General features: G+C 37.6%; 2 protein-coding genes across 2 annotated transcripts; both read left to right on the top strand.

The window, feature by feature from the left end:
- Positions 1-4,241: 4,241 nt before the first annotated feature.
- Positions 4,242-5,802, top strand: LOC108989579. Its single transcript, XM_035688777.1, has 5 exons — positions 4,242-4,496; positions 4,605-4,814; positions 4,934-5,026; positions 5,180-5,275; positions 5,392-5,802. The coding sequence occupies exons 1-5, from the start codon at positions 4,242-4,244 to the stop codon at positions 5,800-5,802; spliced, it is 1,065 nt and encodes a 354-aa protein (XP_035544670.1).
- Positions 5,803-7,435: 1,633 nt separating this feature from the next.
- On the top strand, positions 7,436-9,399 carry LOC118348064. The gene is made up of 3 exons (XM_035688949.1): positions 7,436-7,542; positions 7,913-8,048; positions 9,213-9,399. Exons 1-3 carry the CDS (start codon positions 7,475-7,477, stop codon positions 9,372-9,374), a joined length of 366 nt encoding a protein of 121 aa, XP_035544842.1. The 5' UTR covers positions 7,436-7,474; the 3' UTR covers positions 9,375-9,399.
- The last annotated feature ends 4,056 nt before the right edge of the window (positions 9,400-13,455 follow it).

Genomic DNA, 13,455 nt, shown 5'->3' with positions numbered 1-13,455 from the left:
AAAATTTTCAAAACTGTCATTCGTTGTGAAGTTGTTACACATCAAATCAATCGGTGGGTGGTCAATTAAGTCATTTGACATGCTACTTGATTTGTTGAGGTCTGCCTTTCCTGATGCCCTATTGCCACAATCATATGAGGAGTCAAGGTCGTTGGAGCGCGGTTTGGGCTTCAAATACCACAAAATCCATGCATGCCCCAACGACTGCATCTTATTTTGGAAGGAAAATGCAGCTCTTCATGAATGCCCTGTATGTAAGGCTTCGAGGTGGATACCAAATACACGCGGACATCGCGCGGTACCTCAAAAAGTGTTGCGTCACTTTCCATTGAAACCGAGATTGCAGCGTCTCTTCATGTCTGCAAAGATAGCAGGTGATATGCGATGGCACAAAGAGCAACAGACGAAAGAAGATACTTGTATGAGACATCCGGCCGACTCTGAGTGCTGGAAGAAATTTGATGAAGATCATGGCTGGTTCGCTTCGGATCCTCGCAATGTTAGGCTCGGTCTGGCAAGTGATGGCTTTACTCCATTCAACAACTTGGCTAAACCTCATAGCATTTGGCCAGTGATCCTTGTCCCCTATAACTTGCCGCCGTGGTCATGCATGAAAGACCAATTCTTCATGACATCTCTGATTATTCCTGGTCCAAGGTCACCAGGGAATGATATTGATGTATACTTGCAGCCGTTGATCGATGAACTGCTTGAATTTTGGGAAGATGGGGTACCTACATATGATGCCTCAACTAAGGAGACGTTTATGTTGCATGCTGCCTTATTGTGGACAATCAATGATTTTCCTGCCTACGGGAATCTGTCTGGCTGGTCAACAAAGGGAAAATTGGCTTGTCCGTCTTGCAATGCAGACACAGACTCTAATTGGTTGAAATATGGCCGAAAACATTGTTACATGGGACATCGTCGTTTCTTACCCCGAGATCACATATGGAGAAGGAGGAAATGGTTGTTCAACGGTAGAGAAGATCATCGCATGCCACCAAGGGAATTTGGTCCTGAAGAGATTCAAAATCAATTGCAGATGATTGGGGATGTTCAGTTTGGCAAATCTCATAGGAAGAAAAAACGCACTGCTGAAGAGCAGAACTGGACAAAGTGTAGCATATTCTTCGTGTTACCTTATTGGTCAACAGTTCGACTTCGGCATAATTTAGATGTTATGCATATTGAGAAGAATATTGCCGACAACATCTTGTTCACTTTAATGAACAGTCCAGGGAAAAGTAAGGATAACATCAATTCAAGGCGTGACTTAGAGCTTTTGGGTTATAGAAAAGAATTACACTTGATATGGCATGGTGATCGTGTAACAATGCCACATGCACAGTACACATTAAACGTCGAGCAAAGGAATAAATTTTGTGAGTGGTTGTCTGATATCAAATTTCCAGATGGGTTCGCTTCCAATATCTCGAACTGTGTATCTCGACGTGACTGCAAAATCTCAGGGTTGAAAAGCCATGACTGTCACGTTTTCCTTCAAAGACTACTCCCTATTGCTGCTGGGGGGTATTTAAGAAGTGACATTGGCTTGGCTTTGGCTGAACTTGGTACTTTTTTCAAAGAGTTGTGTGCTCGAACACTCGATGTCAACCGCCTGGCCCAACTCCAAACTGATGTTGTCACCATTCTATGCAAACTGGAGATGATATTCCCTCCTTCCTTTTTCGATGTTATGGTCCACCTAGCTGTCCATTTACCCCATGAGGCCAGACTTGGGGGTCCAGTACAATATAGGTGGATGTACCCATTTGAGAGGTATCTCGGCAAATTCAAGCGGTATGTTAAGAATAAAGCCCTCCCAGAAGGTTCAATAGCCGAGGCTTACATTCACACCGAATGCTTGACATTCTGCTCCATGTATCTCAAAGATATTGAGACGAGGTTTAGTCGACCGGACCGCAACATTGATGCCGACGAAGCGGAAACGTTAGATGGGTTCAAAATTTTCAACCAGAAAGTTCGTCCCTTGGGCATGCCTTCGAACGTGCAGTTAGAAGATAAACTATTTAGGGCAGCCATCTGGTACGTGCTCAATAATTGTGCGGAGATTGGACCTTATATAGAGTAAGCATTAACGAGTTTGCCTAAAAATCATCTTTCATTCTATACAATTTGTTATGAACCCAATACCATCTAACTTCAATATGTTGCTTCGCCTCGATGACCCAAATGCAGGGAACACTACGAGAAATGTAAGGTGCAACACCCAGATTGCATCAAGCGCACGCACCAAACTGAGTTCCCAACTTGGTTTAAGCAACGTGTAAGTTCTTATCCATTCCTATCTAAGATGTGCTGCTATAGCTTTCATTTTATATGATTTGGATCTAATCATATAATAAACGTTATGACAAATTGCTTTTTTAAATATATAGATCCAGGAACATCGTACCTCGCAGACACTTGATGTGTCCGCTGATCTGTACGCGTTAGCTTGCGGGCCTGACCGTTGGGTTGCAACATATGCTGCTTGCATAATAAATGGAAAAAGGTTTCATACGAAACAGCGTGAACTTCGCCGTCGTACACAAAATTCTGGACTGGTGGTAACTGGTGATGAGGCCACAAATAATTTGGACTTCTATGGAGTTATTAATAATATTGTAGAGTTACGCTACATGGAGTGGCGTCGGGTGTACCTGTTTGAATGTGATTGGTTTGACGTTGGTGATCGAAAACGAGGGGTGCGGGTGGATGACCATATGATTAGTGTCAACATGAACAGGACTTGGTATAAGGATGAACCATTCGTGTTGGCGAGTCAAGCTGATCAATGTTTCTACATAAGAGATTTAAGGGCGAAAGGGAATTGGGGTGTTGTGCAGAACTATGCAAATAGGAATGTATACAACATTCCCCATCAAGTACTACCGAGAGTTCTTGGAGTACTTGATGGGGAATCAAGTACTCCCGATGCCGATCAAGAAGATGAGCCATCATATTATTATGAACCAGTGCAGTGTGATAACACAGATCAAGTGGCAACTCAACTGAATAGGCCTGATATACTACCTAGCCATGTAGATGCACGAGAAATCATGGATCCGGTTGGTCAATGCATAGATTCAACAGGCTTTATTAATGATGACATGATCACTTCTGAGTCTGGAAATGCGGCCAGTGAGGGGGAATATTCAGATGAAGAGGACCTATCAACAAATGAGGGGGAACATTCAGATGAGGATGGGCACACAACATCTGATGAGTCTGGCGACCTGTAAATATAACCTAGGAACTTCGTTCATTTAAGGTTGAGATATTAGAATTCTTGTTCGAAATTTTCCATGTGTATATAGACATCTGACAATATGAGAACAATATTGAACTTGGTATGTGTATATAGACAGTTCAATATGAGTTTGGGTGAAATATATGTTTTGATTTATTTTCTTACTACCATGAAGAAAATCATTTTATCTGGCCCGAACTACTTATTATGCAAACTCATATTTTCTTATTATGCAAGTAGCAAACAATCTTGAGAGTAGTATTCAAGTTTTACAACATCTATACCTAAATTAAATAGTACCTAACACGTGATTTAATTTGCTTCAGGTTACGTTCAATATCGGGAGGCTGGGTGAACTGGGATGCACTATGCATTATCAAGGTATATATACGGCCGACTCTTAGTTATTCGTTTGTCTATTTAAAGTCTCATAGTGTAAGGGTTAGTCTACCTAAAAGTAACTGAAAATGGTAGATAAATTTGCTTGTTTACGGACCTGTCTGTGCATATTGAGATTATTTTGTATCAATTAGGGCATCAATTTTATCCCACTATGTTATTAACTTGTACTCGTGCAGGTAATCAGCCGGGACCCAGTTCAAGAGGTGGAGGAAGACTTCGAGGTCTTCGAGGTGGAAGGCGTTATATCCCATACTCAGGTCGGCACATCTGACCACGCGGTGCGAAATTATCTTCATATCATAGCACGGAGGAGTGTAATCAATCCTCCTCGGATGACTCAACACAGCCTCCAAGTCCCCCACCATGCGTTGTGCCAACTCACGCGCTAGAACCTATTCAAGAACCACAACCGAATACTGCTGGGGAGCCTGCACCTACTGGAGAACAGTCTGGTGCATGTTTTTCCAATACTTTAATTTTGAAAGCATTAGCATGTTTGTATGTGTTATTAAGTGTGAATATTCCACATTACACTTTAAAATACTAATATATTGTACCTTAAAATACAGCTGCAGATGTCCCAATGGAGACCGAAGGAACGCAAGAACAGAGGAGACGAACTCGTGGGCCATCTAGATGCATTTTCTTTGACAAGCTAAGGAAGAACGGGAAAGTGCAGTTGAAGATAAACGATGGTGAGACAGCCCCATGTTGTGAACACGCTGCTATGTTCACAACACGAGTATCGTGGATTGTGAAACAATATTGTGACATGAGTTACAAGCGTTGGTCGGATGTCCCACCAGCGATTAAAGAGGAGTTCATTGACCGTGTTCGGGTAAGTCAAAAATTTAATTGTCCATGTGTTTGGGGTGTTGTTTATGTAGTATAATCATCGCCTAAATAACGAGATAACTGGTGATTGTTTGCATGCTGCCTTATGTAGAGTGACTTTGTGTTGGACTGGGATCGCGAAAACCACCGATTGACGGTGACAAAGGCCTTACGTAAGCGCTTCAACTCCTTCCACCACGACTTGCACAAGATTTATGAATCCTATGGAAGCCACGCAGAAGCGTTGGCTAATGGAACTAGTCTGGTGGACCCCATTGTATGGGTGAAGTTGTGTGAAAAGTGGGGCAGCGATGCCTTTAAGGTACAGATAGTCTTTCTCACATACAACCATATAATAGCTATATATTTAATATGTCTAAATATTGTGGTGGAAAATCTGTTTGTCTATTATAAGTAATTGTTCCCTATTGTGTATGACAGAAAATTTCAGCTCAAAATCGGGAGAACCGAAAGAAGCAGGCCATTAATCACACGTCAGGACGTAAATCATTCGTCCGATTACTTGAGCAAAAGGTATGTCTAAGGGAAAACAATCAATTAAGTCAATAGAATCGTGAAAATGCACTTTACTTGGAGATTTTAGTGACAATATTACTTTACTATCACAAAAGGTGGTTACTCATAGCTTTTGTTGTTCAAATGTCACATGGTTCATACACATGACAGCGCAATGAGAATGGGAATTTGGTCGACTTCTACAAAGAGACGCGTTGGTCGAAGAAAAAGAATGCATTTGTCACAGATGCTACAGAAAATACTTATGTGAGTAGTGCATAAACAGCCGTTGGGATCTATGTTGAATTTCTATACGGTAGTAAAATCATTAATATAGCACTAGCTTATTTTTTGTTAATAATCGTTGCTTTCTCAATGTGCAGAAGGAGATGCAATGTAGGTTGGATGGCCTAGGACCAGAGCAACGTAGTGATGAGGCAGCAGCGACTGTCTTTAGGGAGGTTCTTGGCCATCGACCTGGATATGCACGGGGACTTGGGGAAATGGTCATCCCCGAGTCAAGTAGACAACGTGACAAAGTTCAAATGCAACAATACATGTCTGAGGCTGAAAAGCACAAGAAAGATGCTGAACAATATAAGAAGGATGCTGAGCAATATAAGAAGGATGCTGAAGCTTACAAGAGTCAGCTGGATGAAATGAGGACAGAGATGCGGGAGCTGAGGGAGCATCAGCTACAAAATGACAAAGTGATGCAATCTTTCTTTAGGGCTTTCCCGTCGTTCACTGAGTCAGTTCGACAGACTCAGTGCAACGATTCCCCCGGCCCATAAGGGCCTTCTCATAAAAGGGCACATTTTTTGGGTGGTTTTTTGTGACACCGGGGAGGCATGAGTCAAGGGTGTCATTGTGTTTAGCCTTTGGGTGGTTTTTGTACTTACTCTATACGACACTGGGCTATATATATAAATATATATATGGTATTATATATATTTATATAAATCTTGGATCTATGTCTACACCGGGGATCTCTTGGATCTCTCATGGTCTGCAAAATGAGGTTAGTATCATTTTGAGTTATCCACCATAAAATCACTTGTACAAGTGAAGTGTTAAATATATTTCTAGCAACTTGGTTTCCCAAACCCGATGAATAATTCATTGATGGTTTTATACATAATTCCTTTTTTTTTTTTTATGGTAATCATCACAGAAGGCTGACTCTCTGAGAAGCTTCCTTGAGATGAAGGAGAAGGAATTACTTTTGTAATGGAAGAGAAGCTTAAGGCTAGAGAGAGAGTAAGTTCCGACACCTTTTTCCCTGCTCTGTAAAAGTTTACTTACAACTTGTGTTTTATTTTTTTCCCGTGTAAAATGACATTGATCCTCTACAGTTATGTATGTAGTTTAACTAGCTTTGTCGCTTTGGAAATTCTAGTAAATATGTTTTCATTGCCACAGGGAGAGCTGCAGATGATGTATATTTTTGCCATCACGCATGCCTCCCATTACATTCTTAAGCCATAATGGAGTCCCTGAATTCACCTCCCAAATTATTGTATGTAGTACTTCTGATCTCTTGATCCACTTCAATATTTGGTCGACTTGAACATGCATGTCTATAATATGGTCTTTTCTATATCCATATACACTCACATAGTACTTAATATATAAGTGTGTGTGTATGTGTGAGGCTACGTACGTAATAATAGGAAGGGATACAATGTTTTCCAAATATTCATTTGATTGAATGCAACGATTACATAATGCCTTAGAAATCTGCTATAGGCATATGATATAGCAGGTAATGACTAAATTTTGGTACTGTCGAGAGGTTAGATTTATTTTTGCAATGCATATTTCATTTATATTTATTCCTTTATATTTAATAGCCACTACGTTTTTTGTTTTCTTTAACATAAATTCCACTACTGTCGAAAACTTAGATTTGTTGAAAATCATGGGAAAAAAGCTTTATTGTTCAAATCTATAGTACTCTTTGCTTCCCTATTCTGTTCACGGCATCCGGTCGCTTGAATTCTGTCGATTAACGCTTGTCTTTCTCTTTTGATACATCAAAACTCAATCCTTCACTCAGTTCTTAGTAAGAAGTTTCCTGCAAGTGTATTTCAGATAATTAAAGAGAGATGCCCCCAGTCTTTAAGCTAATGTCATTTTATAATTGGTTGAATAAAGTGTCCCAACTCATCATGATCTCTTGGCTTCTATATCAACCATGAGATGAGGAGCTTTGATAGGTTTTGTAGGTCGGGCCTTTGAGAAGGAGCCTTTAATACATTAAGTTTCTTGCAGAGCAGTTTAGGGATGAATTGACTGACCTCTTGATGTGCTGCACTTTCAAATATTCTCTGAAACTTTAAAGCACCACATCTTATTTATGGCTCACTTGGTTGCATTACTTTGTCTCATTGCCTTAATTTTGTCATGGAACCAGCTGCAAAAGTTCTCTTGCTGCACTTGCCCCTCTTCAAAGAGTTATATTTGATGTGGATGGAACTTAATGTGATTCAGATCCACTCCATTACCATGCCTTCCGTGAAATGCTTCAAGAGGTGGAATTTCTTTCACTACCTACCTTATCAGCAAAAATATAAAATAAAATACCCATAAACTCAGATTTCTGATTCATAATTCTATTAGCCCATGTCTCTACATTTCTTTAGATCACGTTCTTCCACACCCAGAAATAAGCCTTCCCTTGGCTAATGAATTATGACAAACACTGTATATATTAACTTAAAATATGTGAGGAAAAAGCAATCAAATCCACCATGATGAAATGGATTTATGGCAGCTTACTTGTTGCTTAGCCAAGGGAAGCTCATAATTTGTATGAATTGTTCATATATATATATATATATATATATATATATATATGAACAATAGTTATGTAGGATTGACAGAAATTGTGGTGGTGTACAGATTGGTTTTAATGGAGGAGTTCCAATTACTGAGGAAGTCTACGTGCAGAATATTTCACAGCAATATAATGATGATATTGCTGTGTTACTCTTCCCATTCGTTGTCAAAGGGGCTTGAAGTCCACAGACTATTTGAGGTATGTTTTCATCTTAGGTCATATACATTTCAGAGGTATTTATAGTATTAGAGTAATAATAGGAAGGGATACAATGTTTTCCAAATATTCATTTCATTGAATGCAACGATTACATAATGCCTTAGAAATCTTCTATAGGCATATGATATAGCAGGTAATGACTAAAAAGGAATAAAAGTTTGTTATAACAAGTTTCTTTGACAAGTAGTGTATATATATATATATATTATATATTGCATCCTCTATCTAATATAAGCCTCCTCGATCGTCATTCTAAATTCTTTGGATTTTTGTTGTCCTAATTCCTTCTATATATCTCCAGTATACATACATGAATAAGTCGCATTTCGCATGTGATTAATTAAATGTTATAACAGTTTTTGTGATCATTTGACTTCTGAAGAGGGAAACAAATCTTAATTAGAAGCCATGAGTACTACTAATTAAGATAATTGAAATGAAGCAATTAATTAAGCTGCTGATCAATGTTGCAAATTAAAATTAGGCTGTTGCATTGTTGCATTTTCAGATTTCTTGATGGATTGAATATATATATATATATATATAAGAGTCGTGCTAACACCACCGACAAATTCTATCGAGAAGGTTAAATGCTTTTAATTTTTTTTTTCATATATTTTTTTATATCTTTAAATATTTTAAAAAAAAAAATCAAGAGTAAATTAAAAAAAATTTACTTAATCACTAAATAAAAAAATTAAAGTATGGAGACAGTTGCTTTGCATGAAATTGGGCACCTTCTTGGACTCGGGCATAGCTCAGTTCAAGGAGCAATCATGGAACCCAGTATCTCTCAAGGAGTGACTAAAGGCTTGCATGCAGATGATATTGCAGGAATTAAAGCCTTATATAATGTTTGAGAAATGTCTAAGAATTTAATGGGAGTAGATTATTATAGAATAAAGCATTTGTTGCTTATAAAATAAACTATGATGATGATGGAAGTAGGCCATATTGTTTTGGCAAGAAGAGGGATATGGTTTAATAAATTAGCTGTTAAGATTTACGTCTTAAAGCATTAGATTGAATTTTCACTTTATTAATATAGTCGAATTTAGATAATCGTGAATATCTTATTAATTTCTTAATTGTAACTCCTGAGATGAATTGATGTGCTCAGTTATAATGTATACTAATAATTAGGTGCATGCAGCTAACGATCCACAAAGAAACCCTGCACTAGCATCAAAGAGCTTTAGGAATGGAGTTAGCTCCAGCGGTGATACGTCATCCAGTGCTTCATCTGAAGTAACTTCAGCAACTCAAAAGAAGACTAAGGGAACTAATCCTTTTGATCAAGTGTAATTCTTCCTGCAACCAATGATTTGGTACTAATCATTTGGATGATTGTGATGCTTATTTATTATTAAGGATAAAAGCTCAGTTTGTATATGAGAATACATTAATACACCACCCCATTGTAATACATATGAGTTTGGATTTTGTTGATGGGCTTGGATGGAACTTTATGTATTTATTTTGCATGATATATTGATTAGCAACTTGAATGAATGAGTTTGGATTATGAATGGTGCATTTAGAAACAACTAAAAACCAGGCCAAGAAAGAAAATAACGCCCAGGAAATTTAAACACGAATTGATTTCTAGCGGCGAATTAAGAGCTTATGGCGGCGATTTTTATATTGCCGCCATAAAATGAAACTAAAATTCTCCTAAACCAGCGATGTAGAAATCGCTATTAATATTCAATTCCGGCGATTAAATATTCGCCGCAAATATATTTATATAGCAGAACGTACATTCCGGCGATTATCTAAACTCGCTGCGCTAATTATATAGCGGCGACATTTTAAATCGCGGCCATATAATTAACGATTTGAAAACCAACTAGCAGCGAGTGAAACCTCGCCGCGGATATATATCTAGCAGCGATATAGAGTTCGCCGCTATATATAATGAGGCATATAGCAGCGATAAAGAAATCGCTACTTATTAATAAAAAGCAGCGATAATTGTTCGCTGCTATATGCAACTATACGGCGATTTTTTTATTACGGCGATTTTGTGGAGTGGCTGGCAAATATATTTAGCAGCGATATTTTTATTTCTAGCGGAGAAAATAAAACGCTGCTAATAATCTATCGCAGCGTTTAATGACAGAATCCTATATGGAATTAGCAGCGATTAGTTTTGTATCAGCGGCGAAAAAAAATTCGCCGGGATATTTTTATATCCCGGCGAGTTTTGGTTTCCGTGGCAGTAGATGTAAAGTGGGGCGTTAATACCGGCGATATTCCAGAATCCTATATGGAATTAGCAGCGATTAGTTTTGTATCGCTGAGCTAAGGGGATGCCTGTAATAGAGCTAGTAAAAATGTTACGTGCGACGCACGTACGCCCAATTGGAAGAATATAAAAGTTCTACCGGAATATAAAATTCTTGCATGGAAAATAAAATTTTTAGCAGCTCTATCATCCACTTAAAATCCTAAAAAATTAAATAAAGTGTATATAAATTTACAGTTGCTTGGCCTTGGGAAATCTAAAGTTTTGAATTTTGACATGCACCTGGTTAAAATGAAAATTTTTGTGTGCAAAATTTCATGTCATCAGAAGTGCAATTCATACTTCCATGTTCGACAAACCATATTTTCTAGTTCAGCTCTTCCCTAAATTAATCCTAAAATAACATAGCAATTTTGAAATGTTTTTTTCCACATCAGGTTTGTCTATAGTCAAAGTTCAAACAAGTTTGGATTAAAATGCAATTTGGAACTTCTTTTTGTATTATATTTAGCATGTCTGGAATATACACACATGTCTATATGTACATACAAATTTAAATAAACAAATCAGCTTCAAATATAAAAATATGATGACATGCAAGTCCCGCTTTTACAAGCCAATTACCTTGATAGTTCATTCATCATCCCTGTAATGTGTCATAACTAAGATCTGATAGATGGTTGTGATGTCCATTCTTGAACAGGCCTCACCCATTGCTGAAAGAGGGCATTGCAGGGTTGATGGAGCTTCCTCATGCTTTGGAAGCATGACATGAGAGGGAACCTGTAATCCAGAACAGAGGTAGAGATAGTCAGGTTCCTCACAAAAATCACTGCTCATTTGATCTTCTTGAGACCACAGCCACTAAATGGTACTTGTTGTGGTAGTCTTTAGCCATGTTATGATATACTGAAGCCTCAGAAAAATCTCTAGATGCACTTTAGACAATCTCCTTAAGCAGATTGAAGGCAGCAGCCAAGTCAAAGGAAAAGAAGGCCAAAAGCAAATGTTTTAATGCAAACTAAAGACTGTTTGTACATTATTTTGCAATTTTACTTGGTTAACTTCAAAGGAAAATTTCTATAGGTCTTTTTGAAGGAAAAAATAAACCTATCATCAGGCATGTTGACTAATATTGATGTTATACATTTGAAGTTCTAATATCTCAAGATTTCTGCTCAAATTGGTCTTTATGTTTGCAAACATCTCCATCATAGATGCATATAATATAAAAAAAAACTCTTATTTGCATCCAGCCACCTTGAACATTCAAAGAAATTGTAGAAATCACACAAGGTTGTCCAATTTTAAACACCGGGTGTATATCATGTCACAGGTCTAAAAATCAATTTGAAAAAAGGCATATATGCTTAAGTTCACAGATTGCTTGACTAACAGTAACAATTAGAACTGATGATTAAATAAATTAGTTAAAGCAACGTTCCTAACATCTGGTTTGGTTTGTAGTTGAGTTAGAGTTGAAACAAGATTCTTTATATTAGGTTGCTCTCTATGTTCATATTGCAATCACTGAGAGGCAAGATTAACCACAACTGTTGCTTCTTCTATGTAAAATTTTCCATCCAAATGTGAATACATTAAGCTAATGATATTTTTTTCCCATATAATGTCAAGAGCCTGCACATATTAGTGTAGATAACATAAAAGTACATAAAATACAGTCAAACTCCTAAACACTTAGACAATCCATTTTAGGCAACTTTTGAGTCAAGTTCTGATAACACACTTGATAACGATCATAACTTTGTAAACTGTATATTAAACATGTATCCTGACAAAGAAAGAAGGCATAAACATTACTAAATTTTCATACCACCTATTACAACATAGGTAACTTACATGGCTAGGGGGGATGTGTTTTCCACTTAGCAGATCCAGAAAGACAGTGCCAAAGCTGTATATTACACTTTCAGCAGTGATCCTTTCTAAAATTACAAATTGTAGCAAAAACGATTAGTAAAGTTTACCAAGAAAAAAAATCTTGGGTCGCACCCCTACTATTTTTCATGAAGCCAAAACATGAGACTCGAGGATCACCATTCAACAAATGGATGCAGATATAAGACAGCCATCTCGATGATAGCAAATATTGAATAACATTCAAAGGTTTGCTTTTCCCCAGCCAAGGACCCAAAATTTAGATAAACACAAATTCACTGACTTATCAATATGATAGAAGGAAGAAATAACAATTCAAACGCATCCCGCTTGCAAAATTCAAGAAAAATAATATTAATAAAAGAATACAATTTTTGTCTGGGAGATCAGGAAGAAAAGCACTCGATGGCAAGAAAAAGTACACATACATGTACCTCTTGGTGGCAATAGCCTGAGCAACCTGTCAAAACAAATAGCCATTCTATGATGACATTTGCGTTATCAATTCCTGTTTTCAATACAAGAAAACTAAGCTACAAATGTGTTCAAGAACAAAACCCAATTACATTTCAGTTTCTTAGAACCAAACACCCTAGAGAAAATTAAGAAAATAGAAAGGAAAAGAACATAAAAAATTAGAGCAGCATGATTTACAGTTAAAACTTGTGTTGAGATTTTGTTCTTGAAGATGTTCGTGGTTTCCACAAACAATCTTCTTCCATTCTTTAATTAAATCCTTAAAAGTCCCCTGACTTTTTTAATTTTATTCACAAATAATAGCCTTTTCATTTTTTACCAAAGATAAAAAAATGAAACAACTGGCTCATGGTGGGAGAAACATGCATTTGCAGTGACATACAAACATTTTCAACGTATATTTCACTCTGAGAATTTATATTTTTTCGTGACTTACAAACAATTCAAATCTTCCAAGAAAATCGACAACTCGGTATGATTTCAACACAAACAAAGCACATTTATCAACTGTAATTCTAAATCTTCAGAGTCGACAATTTTCAAACATTAAAAGTCATTAAGGTAAACATTTTCCCCTGGCAATGAATGTGAACCCATAGATGTGCCCTCGGTGTTTATCTGCCTGATCTCTTTGGAGCCGATGCAAGATCCCGTGACCCTTAGCACGGGCCAGACCTACGAGAGATCCAACATTCTCAGATGGTTCTCTTTGGGCCAATGCACTTGCCCCACCAGGATGCAGGAGCTGTGGGAGGGTTTGGT

The sequence above is a fragment of the Juglans regia genome, chromosome 3 (genome assembly GCF_001411555.2).
Source record: "Juglans regia cultivar Chandler chromosome 3, Walnut 2.0, whole genome shotgun sequence".
NCBI lineage: Eukaryota > Viridiplantae > Streptophyta > Magnoliopsida > Fagales > Juglandaceae > Juglans > Juglans regia.
The sequence above is the reverse complement of the archived record's forward strand: the minus strand, read 5'-3'. Positions and strand labels throughout refer to the sequence as shown.